The 20168-nt window shown below is 43.9% G+C and overlaps 1 protein-coding gene across 1 annotated transcript in view; it reads left to right on the forward strand.

Annotated features, from left to right (window-relative positions):
* KNTC1 (kinetochore associated 1) overlaps window positions 1-20168 on the forward strand; it is a 242213-nt gene that overhangs the window by 55978 nt on the left and 166067 nt on the right. Inside the window, exons 8-16 of the mRNA XM_056535369.1 lie at window positions 7-117; window positions 2254-2347; window positions 2588-2640; window positions 11362-11477; window positions 11602-11656; window positions 14124-14222; window positions 15608-15651; window positions 15733-15798; window positions 18112-18187. Coding sequence (XP_056391344.1) covers window positions 7-117; window positions 2254-2347; window positions 2588-2640; window positions 11362-11477; window positions 11602-11656; window positions 14124-14222; window positions 15608-15651; window positions 15733-15798; window positions 18112-18187 — 714 coding nt within the window. The remainder of the gene's footprint in view (window positions 1-6; window positions 118-2253; window positions 2348-2587; window positions 2641-11361; window positions 11478-11601; window positions 11657-14123; window positions 14223-15607; window positions 15652-15732; window positions 15799-18111; window positions 18188-20168) is intronic.

A 20168-nucleotide genomic window follows, 5' to 3' on the forward strand; every position in this document is an offset into this window, starting at 1 on the left:
GAACAGCTTGAAGGGAAAATCAAGACCTGCTTTATTTCAACAGAAGAGTATCACACAGATGGTTGTCTAAGCTTGTTAATAGGGGATCTGAAAAGTGACATTCATCTTGTTATAGGGGTAAGTTTAGGCATACATAATATATGAAAAATAAGGCATTGAAACATTATGCTCTGTTTCAGGAACTGTCCAAAGCATGAGCAAATCCCCATAGTTAACCTCTCCTGCCCAGGACAGTTCCTCACACAGACAGAGGTGGCAGTAGAAAGCACTGTGGTCAGACTGGAAAGAACTACATAACTTCCTCTGAATCAATCTTAGAGCATGGTTAGATAGAAACCCCTTCCACTAGTGGTCACCTCCTTACTTACCACTTTATCGCCTGGCTCTGCAAGTGTGGAAGGCAGCTAAATGTATACTTATACTGATGTCATGTCTGATCATGGTGTTACTACTTTGCAGGGAGTTTATTACAACAATGTCATTAAGACATATTTTCAACTACAGTTAAATTATAACTTATCTAGATCCTCCTTCTATTAATATTTACAACTGCGGCATGCCCTCACCATCCAATTTCTCCAGCCTGGGACTCTGATCTCAGACTAACCCCTTATTGGGATCCTCTGATCTCAGGAGCCCAGAGGCCTAATTTATGGCGCTCGTCCACAACTACAGTTAGAGCATTTAGAGATGCTTTTTTTTTTTGGCCCATTTCCACCCCCTAGTACTCCCCAAACATGTTGTTAGTCTAGAGTTAGACATGGATAATCAGTCCATACCCGACCCTTCATCATGAGTGAGAAACCTCCCCTGTGTCTACGTACATGTGGTATATAATGATATGCACTACTGTCTCCATGTGTATGATCTGTGTGGACATTTGTTGGGGGGTTTTCCCATGAGTTCTGTTATTATTTTTCACTATTCAAGAATATGTATTTAAAAATTGAAATAAATAAATAAATAAATAAATAAAAAAAAAAAAAAAAAACTTCCTCTGGAGCATACAGCAGCTGATAAGTACTGGAAGACTCAATGGAGAGATTTATCAAGACCTGTCCAGAGGAAAAGTTACTGAATTGCCAATCAGATTGCCTTATTCAAAAAATGAAAGAAGCCATCTGATTTGTTGTTATGGGCAACTCAGCAACTTTTCCTCTGGACAGGATTTGATAAATCTCCCTCAATATTTTTATGTAGAAGTAATTTACAAATCTGTATCACTTTCTGGCACCAGTTGATTTGAAAACATTTTTTTTCCCTCCAGAGCACCCCTTCAAACATTTATAAATTTGAGCTAAGTTGCTTATGGCATTGTATCATACTCAGACTCTACTTAATAGGCTGAATCCTGCTATCCCTCCCCAATGCTGGTGCTGCGGTGTGGGTTTGGGTACTGTTTTCCACATCTTTTGGTCTTCTCCACTTGTTACTTATTGGACTCGGGTGCAGAAGTTGATCTATACAGTACTGGGAGTTGTGGTTCCCCTTTCTACTAGGGGTTTGACCAAAAAAAAGTTAAAGCTCTTTTTGCACATTGTCCTTGCGGCTAAAACCCTCATCGCCAAGCATTGGAAACAGACCTCACCCCCGTCAGAGGACGAGCTCCTATTTAGAATACGTGAGATTCGCTCCCTTGAGTCTCTAACTGCCTCTTTGAATAACGCCATTCCAATATTTTTGTCTATATGGGACCCGTGGGATAGATTTACAGATAATCAGCCCCATGAGCTCTCTTTTCTCTCTTTCTCCACATCCGGACCTCCTCTCTTCTCTATTTTTCTCTACCTCTTTTTTCTAGTGTCGCTTCTCTTTTTTTCTCCCTTTTAATGTCATTGGTCCGTCCTCTTATGCCCCTCTTCCCGCTCCTTCTATCCTTCCCCCGTCCCTTATCCAGATGTGCTTTAGATTGGAACTACTCTTCCTGTCCTTGGCTATATTTGCATGAATGAGACTTGTTTAATTGTCATATTTTGCTTTTGGATGACCATTTGCTATTTACTGAAATTGGGGGGTCCTTACTCCCTTGTCAGCTGTTGGATTATGTTGTTCTTTTATTTTTGTAAAACCTTAATAAAAATGTACAATTTAAAAAAAAATGTGGGCGAAGTTAAAAAGCAATATCTGCGCATAAAAAAAGTACAACTATGTCAATAATAACATATATATATATATATATATATATATATATATATATATATAACATATTCGCACTGGCTTTACAAAACCATAATTTCACTTTGTCCACTTTAGGGAAGAGGTGACTATACTCTCTCAAAATGGAAGATGGACCCTGTAACAAAACAGGTTGCAGTTCAGAATCTTGCGGATTCCAGCATGATTCAAGGTAAAGATATTCATTTGGTCTTGTGTGGTCTGATCCTACCACTAGTGTAAATATATTAAGTGCTTTTTGATAGGCATCAAATCTATGCATACTTGCTTCATTCTCTGTCGATTATTTCTCTCAGGTCCAATGGGACAGAATAACTTGGCTAGTACCTTTTTCCTTATTATATCGTAATAGAGTTTATACAAATACTGTTTTGTTACTTTCCTAAATTATATTTCGTTTATTTTTCATAAGGTGCAAAAAAGCTTGAAGTTCTTGACAACCTGCTGTTTATTTTGGATGAAGATGTAAGTATTGTTTCTGTTTTCACAAAAATTTTACCTGTAAAGGATGAAGGGCGTACCTGTATACCCGGAGTCCTTAAGTGGCTTTGAAGAGAGAGCACAGGGGCTTCAGACCAGTGAGTGTTGGCTACTATTAATAGCCACTCACTGTTAATGACAGGCAGCAATGATCCCGCCGGTGCCAGTCCTTAATCCTTTAGACGCTGTGATTAATGCCGATCACTGCATCTAAAGTGAAACTAAGAATATCCAGCAGTTCAGAGGGGCCCACTGATCAATTTGCGGGGGTTCCGTGAACTAGAAAGGTGGAGGAGGGTCCCTTTACCTGCCTCATGCCACCAATCGCTGATTCACTGATGTAGTCAGTAATCAGTGGATTACTGATCGTAGCATTATACAGTAAATGCAATCTAATGATTGCATATGAAAGTCCCCTAAGTTTCTAAAATTTTATGAAACCTCCTCCCCTAATAAAAAAAAATCAATTACCTTTATTTTCCCATTTTACAAAAATACAGATTTTTAATCACATCATATATCAGAAAAAAATAAAAAGCAATCAAAAAGTCACATTAAAGCAAAAATGGTACAACTGAAAACTACAGATCACAGCGCAAAAAATGAACCCTTATCCATCCCTGTATACAGAAAAATAAAAAGTTTTTATGCTTATGAATTTTGTTAAAACAGTTTGCATTTTTCTTAAAGTAGTATAATTGAAAAACTATAGAAATTGGATATCATTTATATTGCATTGACCTACAGAATAAGGAGATTTTTGTTTACTTACTGTAAAATCTCTTTCTCGGAGGATCCATTGGGGGACACAGACCGTGCTTGTATGCTGCTGTCTCTAGGAGGTGTGACACTATGGTAATAAAGAAAGTCGGCTCCTCCCAGCAGGATATGCCCGCCTTCAGGCCCTAAGCTAATCAGTTTAAGTTCCAGAGCAATAGGAGGAGACCAACAGGTCAAAGAAAAAACCCAAAACTGTCCGAGAACCAGAAGAAAAAAACATAACTGAACACACCCTCGGACAGAGAACCAAAGGAAACCCCAAAAAGGGCGGGAGCTGTGTCCCCCAATGGATCCTCCAAGAAAGAGATTTTATGGTAAGTAAACAAAAATCTCCTTTTCTCTATTGGCTCCATTGGGGGACACAGACCGTGGGACGTACCAATGCAGTCCCTTGGGTGGGCCGATAAACAGTCAGGCAGACGACCGAACCACTGCGGCCTGCAACACTTTACAACCCAGACTAGCATCAGCCGATGCGAAGGCATGAACACGGTAGAACCTCGAGGTGTGCAAAGATGACCAGGTAGCCGCCTTTCAAATCTGCGAGGTCGAGGCTCTATTCTGGAGAGCCCAGGATGCCCCAACAGAACGGGTAGAATGACCACAACCCTGAAAGGAGGAATCTTCCCCTTACAGCGATAGGCTTCCGAAATGGCGGACCAAATCCACCCAGAATGGTGGCCTTGGAAGCAGGTTGTCCCTTACGATGACCTTCCGTAAGGACGAAAAAGGAATCACACTGACAAAACGAAGAAGTGATGGAGAGATAAGACCGAACTTGTGTATTAAGCGCTCCTTAGGATGAGAAGGAGCAGGACAGAAAGACGGGAGGACAATGTCCTCATTGAGATGAAAGGCCGAAACCACCTTAGGCAAAAAGGAGGGATCTGGCTGGAAAACGACCTTGTCTTTGTGGATCACCAGAAACTGAGAACGGCAGGAGAGAGCTGCCAATTCAGACACCCTCCAGATGGAGCTGATAGCAACAAGAAACGCCACTTTCCAAGAAAGGAGGCAGAGAGACACCTCTCTAAGGGGCTCAAAGGGTTCACCCTGGAGGGCACTCAGAACCAAATTCAAGTCCCAAGGGGGAGAGGGTGACCGATAAGGAGGAACAGCATGTGCCACTCCTTGAAGGAAGGTCCGGACATGAGAATAGAAGCCAGGGGCCACTGGAAAAGAATAGCAAGGGCCGAAAACTGACCTTTAAGGGAACTGAGAGACAACCCCAGTTCCAAACCAGACTGCAAAAAGGAGAGAAGACGGGGAACCGAGAAGGTTACAGGGGATAAATCCTGAGCTTCACACCAACGAAAATAAGACTGCCAAGTACGGTGGTAAATTCTTGCGGAGGAGGGCTGACGAGCCCTGAGCATGGCGTGAATGACTTGGGAAGAGAACCCGCGGGCCCTCAAAACTGCGGACTCAACCGAAACGCAGTCAAATGCAGCGACTGTAAATTGGGGTGGCAAAGAGGAGCCTGAGAGAGCAGGTCCAGACGGAGCGGAATGCGCAGTGGAGCGGCATCCAGGAGCCTTACTACGTCGGCGTACCACGACCTTCGGGGCCAATCTGGAGCTACCAGAATGGCGGGGACGCCCTCTGTTTTGAGCTTCCTCAGAACCCTGGGAAGGAGCGGAAAGGGAGGGAACAGATAGGGTAGGGCAAACCCCGCCCAAGGAATCACTAGGGCGCCCACGGCCCGAGCCTGAGGGTCCCGGGACTTGCTTTCCGCCCAGAGGAGAATCTTGGTCACCTCGGCCATGGCTGCCGAGCTGCGAGTGCCGCCTTGTCAATTTATGTACGCCACGGCCGTGGTGTTGTCCGACTGGACGCGGACAGGACGGGACTGAAGCCGGGACTCCCAATGAAGAAGACAAAGAAGAATCGCCCGTACTTACAACATGTTTATCGGAAGAAGGGTCTCTCGGGGAGACCAGAGTCCCAGAACCGTCCAATCCCTGAACACGCCGCCCCAGCCCGACAGGCTGGCATCCGTTGTAACTACCTGCCAGTGAAGGGGAAGAAATGACCGCCCTTGGAGAAGGGGGGCGGAGCCACCAGAGCAGAGACTGACGGACCCTGCGAGGGAGAACAATCTGACGAATGAGGGACAGAGAAGACCTGTCCCATCGAGAGAGAATCGCCAGTTGAAGGGGGCGGTAATGAAACTGGACAAAGGGTACGGCCTCCATAGTTGCCACCATCTGACCCAGGACTTCCATACAAGTTCGGATGGGGACTGACCTGGGTCCGAAGGGAGCGGACCCCGACAGAAGCGCCAGACATTTGTCCAGTGGGAAGCAAATTCGGGCAGAGGCCGTGTCAAAGCGAAGTCCCAAGAAGGTTATAAACTGGGTAGGACAGAGGACTGACTTGTCCCGGTTGACCATCCACCCGAAGAGATCCAGAGTGTGGAGAGTGACGTCCACATTCTCCAGAGTCTGGGCTCTGGTTGGAGCCTTGATGAGAAGGTCGTCCAGATAGGGTATCCCCTCGACCGTAACAGGCCCATCACTGGCGCAAGGATCTTGGTAAAGACCTGAGGAGCCGAGGCCAGACCGAAGGGGAGGGCTACGAAATGAAAATGCCCCTCCGGAACCGCAAAGCGGAGGTACCGATGGTGGCCTGGAAATATTGGCACATGGAGGTAGGCATCCTTGATGTCCACCGAGAAAGAAACTCCCCTTATTCCAGGGATGCCACCACCGAACGGAGAGATTCTATTCGGAAGTGACGGAAGAGAAGATGACTGTTGAGACGCTTGAGGTCTAGGATTGGTTGCACAGAACTGTCCTTCTTGGAACCACAAATTGATTGGAATAGAAACCCCGGAACCGTTCCCCTGGAGGAACGGGAACGATAACCCTCTGGAGAAGCAGAGATTGGAGCGCCTCTCGAAATTGCTTCACCAGAGAAGGCGACCGGGGGGCCCGGGATCGAAAACAGCGATCCCCGGAAGGGAGGCGAATTCGATTCGGTAACCGTTGGACACCACGTCCCTGACCCAAGGTCCAGATGTCTTGAAAAAAAAAAAAGCCGCGGGTGGGGGCCTCACTTCATTCCGAAGTGGGTTTGCGGTTGCCTGATTTGGGTGCAAAACGGCCGGACCGGTTGGAGTCCGACTTCCAAGATGGGTGCGCCCGGAACGAAGGAGCCTTTTTGTCCCGCGAAGGCGCCTGCCCGGACCCTTTGCTGGAGCCAAAGAGGACTTCCTTTGGGAAGTAGGGCGAGCCTTATTTTGAGGCAACAAGGAACTCTTACCTCCCGTCGCCTCAGATAATCTCATCAAGGCGCTTGCCGAAAGGAAGGCCACCCGTAAAAGGAAGCACAGTGAGAGACCTTTTGGAAGTGGCATCCGCATTCCAAGCTTTAAGCCACATAGAGCGGCGGAGAGCCGCTAGGTGACCCACAGCACAGGCAGGACAACTGGCAGGCAGGACTGATGGAGCTCTTGGCACCACTCCGACAGGGCCTTGCCCATGTTGAGGCGAAGATGGGAAGAAGAGAAGAGCCAGCTGCTTCAGAGGCAAACTTCGCTAAGGATTCTACTTGCTTGTCCGTGGAATCCTTGAAGGCAGCGGCATCTGCCAGTGGCAGTGTAGTCGCCATAGAGATCCGGGAGATTGGTGGATCCACAGAGGGAGGGGAACCACCTAGGTGACAAAGTACTTGTCAAATGGAGAACGTTTTTGAATCGTCTTGATTCCCGGGAACCTCTTGTCTAGATGTTTCCATGCAGATTCCAGAATGTCGTCAAAGTCAGCGTGAGAGCTGAACCTTTGAGGTGCTGGCTTTGCACGATGAAAGGATACTCCTGGAGTGACATCCGAAGATCCTGGGTCCTCTAAGTGAAAGGTGTCTCTTATGGCTGCGACCAATGAGTTCACCGTTTCAACTATACCCGAGCGGTCCTCTGAGTCAGATGCCGATTTGGAAACCTCGTCAGCCAGTTCACCAGGAGAATGTGAACGAGTGGAGGCAGTCCTGGAGGGTGGTGACCCTGACCGGGTACGCTGCTCTGGCGTGGGAGAGCGGCGACTCCGAGAACGTCCTCTGGAGGAGCGACGTTAGTGACCAGATGACGGGGGGCGGGACCCACGGGGGGAGCGCCCACGCCTATCTGAAGACTCAATGGAAGAGTCGGACGAGGCACCCCTAGTACGCTTGTGAGAGCGTGAAGTATGTGGAGACGAGGAGCAGGCCCTCTCAGAGGCCCTGCGCAAGAAAGACCCCCACAAGGCGGACACCACTTCCCAAGAGGCCTCAGCAACCGAATGGGAGACTTGGGTCAAGTCAGCCATATACTGAGTCAGGGAAGAAACCCAGGCTGGTGGAGCAGCTGAATCCACCAGAACCGAAAGGGCATCAGGGGGTACCAGGGGGTCTGGGAGAGCAGTGGAGCAGGCAGGGCAAGTGGGCTCAGCAGAGCCAGGCATCTTGATATTACAGTTATTACAGGCAAAATAAGTCACTGACGTGCCAGGATTATGTTTAGAGGGAAGAACAGCTCTGGGTACTGACATAATGAGAAAAAAAAGACAAGGACTTTCTCACCCTAGTCTGTGACCCCAGGCAGCTTCAGTGAGGAGAACTCTGCTCCGTGCAGCTAGAGTGCCAGCCAATAGGGAAAGAGGGGCGTACCTGAAGCAGAGGCACTAACTAATTGGCCCCTCCTAACTGAAATTCACGCCCACGGCGCTGATTGGCGGCTACTTCGCACCTCTAAAGAGCTCCGACCACCCTGTGTACTGCCGAGAAGAAGCTGTAATGGTGCCCGCTCCTTGTCCCGAGCGCACATGTCAGCCGCATATGCGCTCGGGGAATAGAGCGGGCGGCCTGTACACTGGCAGAGACTGCCGGAGAAAATGAAAGTAAGCCGGCGCTGAGAGCTCCCGGCCGGAACCAGCGCTGCGGCTGTCAGCCGCATATAAGGTGCTGCCGGGGAAGTGAGAGTAAGCCGGCGGCGCCGCGGCTGACAGCTGCATATAAGGCGCTGTGGACATAGTCGCAAGAAACACCCACACACACATACAGGGAAGTGCCCAATAAATGACATGCCCCCTGAAATGCCACTGCTCCACATGCCCCCTGAAATGCCACTGCTCCCCAGAATAAAAGTCCAGCCCCTGTATAAGCCAGCCCCATAACCTGAAAGGTGGGCCAAAAACGGGGTCTCCAGAGGTTGCAAGTCCGTACCTAAGGAGAAAAGGGAGGAAAGTACTTACCTCAGTCAGAAGAACTTACCTAATGGAGTCTTCAGTGAAGTCTTCAGTCAGCTTTAGTTACCTGCATCACGCCTGGCGAGCAGGGAAATAGGGGGACACAGACCCATGAATGAGGTACCAACCCAGGCGCTGACCGTTGGTGAGGGGGGGGGGGGGGGGGGGTGGGGGGTGAACAGCGCATATACGCAATGTCTGTGCCCCCTTACTCGCAATGGGGAAACAGGGAACTGGAGTCCCTGCGTCCCCACCTGAAAAAAGAAAAGAAAAAGGAATAAAAAACTAACACGTCCCTATACTAGGAAAACAAAAAATCAGAAGTCCTGGTCTGGAGAATTCCAGACCATGTCCACCTCCTTCAGACACTAAGCTTAAACTGATTAGCTCAGGGCCTGAAGGCGGGTATATCCTGCTGGGAGGAGCCGACTTTTTTTATTACCATAGTATCACTTCCTAGAGACAGCAGCATACACCCACGGTCTGTCCCCCAATGGAGCCGATAGAGAAAAAGATAATGTATCATTTTTACAATAACGTGCACTGTGTAAAAGGACAGGAGGAAAAAAACAAAAATGCAAAAATGAAAATTGGCCTGGTCCTTAACCTCTTAAGGACCCATGACGTATGCATACGTCATGAGTCCCGGTCCTGCGATATAATGCGGGGTCACACGGTGACCCCGCATCATATCGCGGCGGGCCCGGCGTCATAGTGAAGCCGGGACCCGCCTCTAATAGCGCGGCACTGATCGCTGTGCCGCGCGCTATTAACCCTTTAGCCGCGCGCTCAAAGCTGAGCCGCGCGGCTAAAAACGAAAGTAAAAGTGCCCGGCTAGCTCAGGGAGCTGTTCGGGATCGCCGCGGTATAATCGCGGCATCCCGAACAGCTGTAGCACAGGAGGAGGTCTTCTTACCTTCTCCTGTGCTGTCCGATCGCCGAATGAATGCTTCAAGCCTGAGATCCAGGCTTGAGCATTCAATCGCCGAAAACCCTGATTGATCCATCTCCATAGGAATGGATCAATCAGTGTAAAAGATCAGTACATGCAATGTTATAGCCCCCTATAGGAGCTATAATATTGCATAAAAAAAGTGTAAAAAAATCATTAACCCTTTCAATTATCCCTTCCCCTAATAAAAGTTTGAATCACCCGGAATTTCCAAAAATAAAAAAAACATTATGTAAATAATAATAAAAATAAACATATGTGGTATCGCCGCGTGCGGAAATGTCCGAATTATAAAAATATACCGCTTTTTAAACCGCTCGTTCAATGGCGTACGCGCAAAAAAATTCCAAAGTCCAAAATAGCGCATTTTTGATCACTTTTTATACCACAAAAAAGTGAATAAAAAGTGATCAAAAGGTCTGATCAGAACAAAAATGGTACCGCTAAAAACTTCAGATGACGGCGCAAAAAATGAGTTCAAAGCGCCCTGAACACAGAAAAATAAAAGTTATAGGGGTCAAAAGATGACCATTTTAAACGTATAAATTTTCCTGCATGTATTCATGATTTTTTTCGGAAGTGATACAAATTCAAACCTATATAAGTAGGGTATCATTTTAACCGTATGAACCTACAGAATAAAGATAAGGTATCATTTTTGACAAAAAATGTACTGCGTAAAAATAGAAGCCCCCAAAACTTACAAAATAGTGTTTTTTCATCAATTTTGTCGCACATTGATTTTTTTTTCCCGTTTCACCGTAGATTTTTGGGTAAAATGACTAATGTCATTACAAAGTAGAATTAGTGACGCAAAAATTAAGCCATTATATATAATTTTAGGTGAAAATTTTTAAGAGTTATGATTTTTTAAAGTTAAGGAGGAAAAATTGAAAATGAAAAAACGGAAAAAGCCCGGGTCCTTAAGGGGTTAAAGGGGTACTCCCGTGATCAATGTGTTTTTGCGTTCCCTAACTTACCCGTTCTGTGTTGTTTCCTTCTCCTTTGTGTTTTGGCTACTTTGTGGTTTTTTTTTCCCCCAGTTTGTTTTTGTACAGCAGCTTCTATTTCCTTTTTCTTGCTGGGCTGCAAACTACAAATCCCAGCAGGGCACATTTAGCTTCATGCGCATGCGCCCAAAACACAGTGAAATGCACGGAAAGTGATAGTATGTATGAAAGAACAGACTGCCATACCGGAACACGCCTTCTACAGTGTGATGGCCATCCAGCGCGTCAACATGGACAGAGAGAGAAGCACGCATACATCCGAAAACAGCCATCAGGGCCGCAAGCTGATGGGAATTACAGAACGAATGACATGCTAGACCAATCAAGCCAGTCCCAGCGAAACAAACACTAGAAATATTCAGGAGAAGGGTGTGGAAAAATCCATTCACTCACGGAGGGTAGCAATAGGGGAAAAAAAAACCTTATGCATTGTCCACAGCATTGACAGAACATGGCTGACACGGGGGACAACAGTCACAGAAACAACTTAAAACTACTGAACTTCCTGGCCAGCAAACAGATAAGTAAAAAACACACTTGCTGCACAAACATCTAACACATGTCAATTACAAAAGGCAACATAATAACAAAAAGCCGCTACATCCGCAATGAAATTAACCACCGGAGTACTCCTTTAAGGTCAAAATGGGCTTCTTCCTTAAAGTGTAATATGTTTTTGTCTATATTTTTTTTTTTTCCATCAATGACATACATAACTTTTATTACTCTAAATCTCTTTTAGGGCATTTTAAGTGTCTGGGATGTTTACACATTGGTTTTGGTATGGGACTGGCCTTCTTGTCATCTTTCAGATTTTCTGTTAACAACGGAAGGAGATTCTTCATCTTCTGTTACCCGGTATTTGTCTAGTATTGTATTTTTGAATGTTATATACATTATACTATAACTGCATATTCGTTATACTACTATTATGTTGATACTATATGTTTTATGTTATGTAATGTAAGCTTTTCTGTTGTAGGCAAAGAGATACTAATCTTAAACTCATTGCTTTGACGTTTCCCAATGAAAAACAGGTAAGTATTTCAGGTTAAGACTGTTTTTAATATAATACATGGCTAGTAAGAAATACCGTATTTATCGGCGTATAAAACGCATTTTATAGGCTAAAATTTTTTGCCTAAAGTCTATCTGCGTGTTATACGCTGATAAGCTGCTGCAGTTCAATGATTTCAAGGCAAGAATTAAAGTCAAGAGCATAAAATGTTATTAATAAAAACCGTGATTGCATGCCATACATCCATGTGACCACTGTTGCCAATCACTTTTTTCAGTGGTGATGCTAGTATGTACAGGGAAAGACTGTTAAAGCCATTGACTGGTTGTGGTGGTCACATTGATGTTTAGCATGTCATTGCTTTAGAAAAACAAAGATGACAGGGACCACATAAGTACAAGAGCTGGAGTGGCAGAGATCTAACAGGTTATTTTTGATAATTTTCTTATTTTTATAGTATTTTCTTTTCTTAGCTTAAAGCACAACACATGTTTTAAACTATTCTAAACTGGGATTATTTTATTAGACTAACACTTTACATTGCCCCCTACATTGTGCACAGTTATTTCCCTATTTCAGGGAGTGGGACCAGATGTGCCACTGTGCTGTGGGGGGATTTACACAGTACGCTACTATAGATGGCATGTGGAGGGAGAAGGAGTTTCTGATGCATTGGCTTTGCAAGATGCTATGTGAGAAATAAGAGAAATAAAAGAAACAGCACAGTATGGAACAGGTTTGGCTAAGCACTTAACTGAGGACAAGCATTTAATTGATGACATGCTAAACGGAGGGGTAGACAGCTGGCCAGATCTTGATGGGTGATCAGATATTAAAGGGGTACTCTGCCCCTAGACATCTTATCCCCTAGCCAAAGGATAGTGGATAAGATGTCAGATCGCAGGGGTCCCGCCGCTAGGGACCCCCGGGATCTCAGCTGCAGGACCCACCTGTTGCGCCTTCCGGAAACGCTGACGTCACAACTCCGCCCCCGTGTGACGTCACGCCTCGCCCCCTCAATGCAAGTCTGTCACGCCCATTCCCATAACTTGCATTGAGGGGAGTGATGTCACACTGGGGGGCGGAGGCATGACGTCACGATCTGACGTCACCGTGGTTGTGAGGCTTTAGGATGAGCCTCCAGCGCTGCCAGAAGCCGCACTAGGTGGGTTCCATAGCCGAGATCCCGAGGGGCCCCCCGTGATCTGTCATCTTATCCCCTATCCTTTCAATAGGGTATAAGATGTCTAGGGGCGGAGCACCTCTTTAATGGAAAGCCTTGATTTATCCTTCAGGCCAAGCATGTAAATATTTTTTTGTTAGTGGGGGGCTGCAGTCATAATATACAATACAGAAATACACACTTCTACATAAATCTTAAGGTTGAAAAAAAACACCAAAGTCCATCAGGTTCAACCTATGTTCCTATTGTGTTGAGCCAGAAGGCAAAAAATTACCTTTTATACCATTGCCCCATACCAAGAGAAAAAAAAAATTCCTTCCCGACTCCAAATCTGAGAAGAAATCCCTTAGAATAAATCAACCTTCTGACCCTATTAAAGGGGTACTCCAGTGGAAAACTTTTTTTTTTTTTTTTTTTTTTTTAAATCAACTGGTGCCAGAAAGATTTGTAAATTACTTCTATTAAAAAATCTTAATCCTTGCACTACTTATTAGCTGCTGAACACTACAGAGGAAATTCTTTTCTTTTTTGAAACACAGAGTTCTCTGCTGACATCTCTGTCCATTTTAAGAACTGTCCAGAGTAGGAGAAAATCCCTATAGCAAACATATGCTGCTTTGGATAGTTCCTAAAATGGACAGAGGTGTCAGCAGAGAGCTCTGTGGTCCAAAAAGAAAATAATTTCCTCTGTAGTATTCAGCACATAAGTATTTTGAGGATTAAGATTTTTTTAATAGAAGTAATTTACAAATCTGTTTAATTTTCTGGCACCAGTACCCCTTTGATCCAGTATCCATAACCTGTAATGCTATTACTCTCCAAAAACGTACACTGGACTCTTTTTAACTCTATTGAGTTCAACATGACCACATTCTCTGGCAGAGAGTTCCATAGTCTTACTACTCTTACAGTAAAGAACCCCTGTCTGTGCTGCTGTAGAAACCTTCTTTTCTCTAGATGAAGAGGATGTCCCCTTTATAAAGTCCTGGGTACAAATAGATCATGGAAAGGATCTATGTACTGTCCTCTTATATATTTATACATCATTATTAGGTTGCTCCTAATCCATCTTTTTTCTAAACTAAATAACCCTAATTCTTTCTGGGTGCTTTAGTCCTCCCATTGCCCCTTTATTATTCTGGAATCTTAGGATATGTTAGAAAGTACATAGGCTATTAGATGGCGTGACGTTGTTTTGAAATTACAGTTACAATGTGATTTCTTAAAGTCATGGACAATTCCTTTTTTATGTAAATATAAAATAGGCATTATGCTTTAAATTTCTGTCTTAATGCATCTTTAGATGAGAAGCCTGACGGTATATTCATTGCCAACTATGAATCACTTATATTCAATCGAAGTTTCAGATGTATGCACTCTTGTTCAGATTGGTATTACTATGGTAAGTCTGTTGCCTCTTGACATGCTTTAGTATGTATCAGCACATCTATTAAATCAGGGGTGTGGAAATTAAAAAAATAAACATTTGTCCAAGGGACTAAAACTGAGCAGAATCTACTTGTCCCTCATAACAATCCACTTGTCCTGGTACAAAATAATTTTAACCCAAACAGTATGTAAATAAGGTATTTTATTAATAAAAACGTGATAGGCAGACCAGTATGTCACCCCATTAGGGGGATAGGGTCCCTGATAAGTAAGTCCGCCCCATTAATGGAATACTGCAGTGCAAAATAACTTATTCTGACCGCTGGGAACCCCCCCCCCCCCCCACCCGATCTCTTGTAAGGGGCCCCAACAAGAATGGGGGCTTGTCCGCATGGGGGGCATTTCAGCAGCCGTGTCATGCAGGGACGGAACATACCCTTCATGCAGTCTGCTGGGGCCTCATACAAGAAATATAGGGGTTGTCCCAGCGGTCAGACCCCTGCGATCTATAAATTATGGTGAGAAGTTATTTTGCACTACAGTATTCCTTTAAGTAGGCTGTTCCCCGGTATGTCCCTTTATCAGGTAGGGATGAAGTACGGCCCCCTGCGCAATTATGTTACCCCCCCCCCGATGCTCCCTGTCATTATATTTCCCCCCCTGATGCTCCCTGTTTCATTATATTCTCCCCCCCCCCCGATGCCCCATTGTGTCATTATATTCCCCTCTCTGATGCCCCATTGTGTCATTATATTCCTCTCTATGATGCCCCCGGTGTCATTATAACCCCCCCCCCCCCCCCCCCCGATGCCGCTCCTGTCATTATATTTCAGACCAACCAAACCTCACCTCCTCTCTGATCCCCTGCTACCTTTCCTCCGGCCCCATGTGTGCTCCGGCAGGCTCAGGGGCTCAGCGGTCACTGTTTTTACTGGACCGTATCCTCGGTCCGGACTGAGGAGCGCGCAATGAGTGACGTCATTGCACGCGCCTACGCCGGGACGCTGTTGTCCTGCGCGGCTCGCTATATGCTGCAGCGCTCAACTGCAGTCTATAGGAATTTAGTTACAGGGCAAAATTGATTGCCAAAATTGATTGCAAAATTGATTGAAGCAGGGCTAAATGCCTGAAGAATTCACCTGTCGGGCGATACCATTTCCACATCCCTGTAAATTGACTATGATGCTAGGCAAGGTAATCTGTGATGCTGCCTCTTTGTTGTGTATATATTTTTTATATATTTTAGCTTTGCCTTATTTTATTTTTAATTAGTTTTTGTGCTGATTAAAGTGCAATAAGGTTTTACTTATACTCTACAAAACACTTTTTACAGAACCCTTTTGCAATTAAAGCATTTTCCATTCAGTTTGATTCACATGTCATACTTCTTTCCATTAGGACACAATATATCTTCTTGAGGGAATTTATGACAGCCATGAAAGGTAAATTTTCACACATTACCGGTAATTTCTTAGCTCTTTATTTCACGTTCATGTCATTTACGATTACGTGTCTCTTTCCAGGTCCTCCCACTCTCCAATCACTGTCCTTGCAATGAGATGCTTAACAGAGGCTTTACCTGAGAACAGGTGTGTACAGGTATAAATTAGGTACAGAAAAATGTGCATAGAACATTAACAGAGGTACTTAAAAACAGGTATATGTAAGCTTGTTAGGACACTGTTTTCGCTGCTTCCATAGTCTTTTTTTTTGTTTTTTTTAATTTATTTTTTTGTTTTGAAAAGACATACAGTCAATGCTCAAGGTAGAGAATCCTGTCTGGCATTTTCTATCTCTGATGTCTCTAGAATCCTGTTTAACCTCATAAGGACCAAGCGCGTACAGGTATGCCCTTGGTTCCCAGTTCTTAAAGACCAAGGGAGTACTTGCGCCTGCAGTGTGAAGTGCGCTTACAAGATGAGCACGCTTCATACCCGGAAGGTCCCGGTTGCTATCAGGTTAATTGCGCCGATGCTCCGCACTAACCCTGTAGAAGTTGCAATCAAAGTTGATTGCTCCGTCTAAATGTGGGATTTAACATTGACTGTTAGCTCAGGGAGCTGATCGGGACATCCGCGGCAAAATGGTGGGTCCCCGATCAGCTGAGTGGACGGCAGGAGGGCCCTTATCTGCTTCATCGCCATCCCATCAGTGTTCTGATGCGGCAGCCAGCCTCTGCAGGCTAGAGCAGCAGAGCGCCAATATCACTGATTAATGCTGAGCCAAAGCTCCAATTGCAAGATTGCTTGTTATAGCCCCCTATGGGGACTAAAAAAAATAAAAATAAAGTAAGTGTTTATATGTGAATAAGCCCCTCCCCTAATAAGTTTGTACCCAAGTTCCCATTTTTGTAATTAAAAAAAATAATTAAAATGTAAGCAAAAATAAACATGTGGCATCGCCACGTGCGTAAATGTCCAAACGATTTATAAAATTGCACGGTTGATGACGTACAGGTAAAAAAAAACAACAACCAAATTTTGCATTTTTTGTCGCTTCATATACCATAAAAAAAATTCTAAAAAGCTATTAGAAAGTCCCATCAAAACAAAAATGGTACCGATAAAAACTACAGACAAGTATGTGGAAAATTTAAAGTTATAGGGGTCAGAAGAGGGCAATTTTTTAAGCATACTAATATTGGGGCACATAGTTATCATTTGTTTATAGTAGTAAAATAAAATAAAACCTAACACAAATTGGGTATTGTAATCGTATAGGCCTGCAGAATGAAAATAAGGTGCCATCTTTAGCAAAAACTGCACTACGTAGAAACGGAAGCCCCCAAACGTTACAAAATGGTGTAGTTTTTTTTTTCAATTTCACCCCACAAATGATTTTTTTTATTTTGTAGTAGATTTTGTTATGAAATGATTGATGTCATTACAAAGTACTATTAGTGATGCAAAAAATAAGCCTTAAAGGGGTATTCCAGGCAAAACCTTTTTTTATATATATCAACTGGCTACGGAAAGTTAAACAGATTTGTAAATTACTTCTATTAAAAAATCTTAATCCTTCCAATAGTTATTAGCTTCTGAAGTTTTTCTGTCTAACTGCTCAATGATGATGTCACGTCCCGGGAGCTGTGCATGATGTGAGAATGACGTGAGTCATCAGAGAGCAGTTAGACAGAAAACAACAACTCAACTTCAGAAGCTAATAACTATTGGAAGGATTAAGATTTTTTAATAGATGTAATTTACAAATCTGTTTAACTTTCCGGAGCCAGTTGATATATAAAAAAAAGTTTTGGCCTGGAATACCCCTTTAATATGGGTCTGTAGGTGCAAAATTTAAAGCGTTATGATTTTTAGAGGTGGGGGAGGAAAAAACTAAAGTGCAAAAATGAAAATTGGCCTGGTCCTTAAAGTTAAAATGGGCTTGGTACTTAAGGGGTTTAAGATATCTTTAGCCAAATGTTGGAGTGAGGACCATCATGTTCTTATGACAGTAGTATATTAGACACAACCCCTTTCAGAATGCAACTACTGTAACAATCTGCTGATCACACTCTTCACCTATTGGAAAAACAGCTGGTTTTGTTAAGGAAAGCTGTGGCCATCCAGGCATTTCCCATGCAGTGGCTGCTATTGGGGACATTTTGTATTATACATTGGTAATTTAGATTAATGACCATCCATGTAACAATAGGACTATTGAGTAGGCCAGAATGGGAGCAGCTCTTTTGGCTTGCAAAGGGAGAGAGGTGTATTGAGCATGTGATCTCCCTGTATGTGTATTTATTGTGGGAATGTATCGTTCCTTGTGCCAGTTTTGCCACTCTGCACTGTTCCAGTGAATAATAAATTTCCGCTTGCGTGTTCTAACAGGATTTGGCCAGGTGTTGACTTTGAGACAACTTCTTTAAAGATAATGTATTATTTCTCCTTTTTCTTTAGATTAAGTCGATTATTACATAAGCATAAATTTGAAGAAGCAGAAAAATTTGCTCTACAGTTTGGCCTTGATGTTGAGGTACAATTTTAATTAAATATTTTTTTCCATAACACAAGCGCTATTTTGAGTTGATTGATTAATCATTGAAAATGTTTACCTTCTAACAACAATGTACATTCTTTATATGGAATAAATCAACATAAATCGTTTAGTAACTTTGTAAAAACATTGCTTATCATGTACTCCATCCTGAGTTAAATGGGCACTATCAGACACAAGAGAGCACAGAGGAGTACTGTCAGACAGGAGAGAGCACAGAGGAGTGCTAGGCCACCTTCCCTTTGTCTGTGCCTTTGCCTGTGCTTCAGCTTGGACAAAGATATTAGATAGGTTAAAGGGGTTATCCTGGAAACAACTTTATATATATATATATATCAACTGACTCCAGCAAGTTATACAGATTTGTATATTACTTCTATTAAAAAATCTTAATCCTTTCAATACTTATGAGCTTCTGAAGTTAAGGTTCTCTGAGGACACCTGTCTCGGGAACCGCCCAGTTTAGAAGAGGTTTGCTATGGGGATTTACTTCTAAACTGGGCGGTTCCCGAGACACACGTAATCAGAGAGCACTTAGACAGAAAAGAACAACGTTAACTTCAGAAGCTCATAAGTACTGAAAGGATTAAGATTTTTTAATAGAAGTAATTTACAAATCTGGGAAAGAAATGTATAGATTTGTGTAGCTCACTTAGTGGTAGATTGTACCTGAGGTTAAAGGTGTTGCCTTTACCCAAGAAGGCCTATAATTAAAATGTATGAGGGTATATAAACGTAATTTATATAAAACCAGTCCTCAAGGTACAATTTGAAAAAAGAGAAAAGAAAAAAGAAAAGAAAAAGGAATATAAGAAATAAGAGTTGGTCCAGAAAAAGTTAATATGTGGTATTTATTAATTGCAACAATTATTTAAAATAAAATATAATATAGGACAACCTATTAAACCTCAGCAGGGCCCTTGCATGGGGTATAGGGGTCCAAAAATGAGAATGGTAAAATGGAAAAAAGATAAAACAATTATGTGGAGATAAAATATAATAAAATATAGTAATGTACTGTATATCGAAAACAGTTATTGGCAGTCTCTGGTGTAAATCGAATTCATTCGTTTGAAGCGCTTATTAAAGGGTGCCTGAGATGTTCAGCATTGGAGTGGAAATATACTGTAGTAATGAGCTGGCGATCTGTCTCAGTTCATTCAGAAATTAGCATACAGATTTGCCGCAATGGTACAGTGTGACAATGTTGGCACAGTTCATGTGACAGTGTGTGGATATTGTCAATCGTTGGTAGATGATACAATGTTGCCAAAGGACTGTGCTGCACTGCAGTATCGTACGGCTGTTTGTAATAGAGTTCGGTGCACAGCACCACTCACCGGCTCCTAAGAAGAACAAGACGGGACAGACTGGCACGGCTGGGCAGTCGGCACAGATGGAAAAGTGACTGTCCGGCAGTTGGATAGCTGGGTCCTGGGCTGGCACGGCTGGCGTCTGGCCTGTTGAGGTAAATGTCATAGGACTCTGGTTTGCCGTTGGATGTTCCGGAGCTAGTTTCGGGAGTGGTGATCTGTGGTGGCGTCCTCGTGTTTGAACTGAGCGCTATCTGTGACCACCGCTTTACGCGCGCAGATAGCGCTCCGTTCAGACACGAGGACGCCACCACAGATCACCACTCCCGAAACTAGCTCCGGAACATCCAACGGCAAACCAGAGTCCTATGACATTTACCTCAACAGGCCGGACGCCAGCCGTGCCAGCCCAGGACCCAGCTATCCAACTGCCGGACAGTCACTTTTCCATCTGTGCCGACTGCCCAGCCGTGCCAGTCTGTCCCGTCTTGTTCTTCTTAGGAGCCGGTGAGTGCACCGAACTCTATTACAAACAGCCGTATGATACTGCAGTGCAGCACAGTCCTTTGGCAACATTGTATCATCTACCGACGATTGACAATATCCACACACTGTCACATGAACTGTGCCAACATTGTCACACTGTA

Source organism: Hyla sarda, chromosome 1, assembly GCF_029499605.1.
Source record: "Hyla sarda isolate aHylSar1 chromosome 1, aHylSar1.hap1, whole genome shotgun sequence".
NCBI classification, from domain to species: Eukaryota; Metazoa; Chordata; class Amphibia; order Anura; family Hylidae; genus Hyla; species Hyla sarda.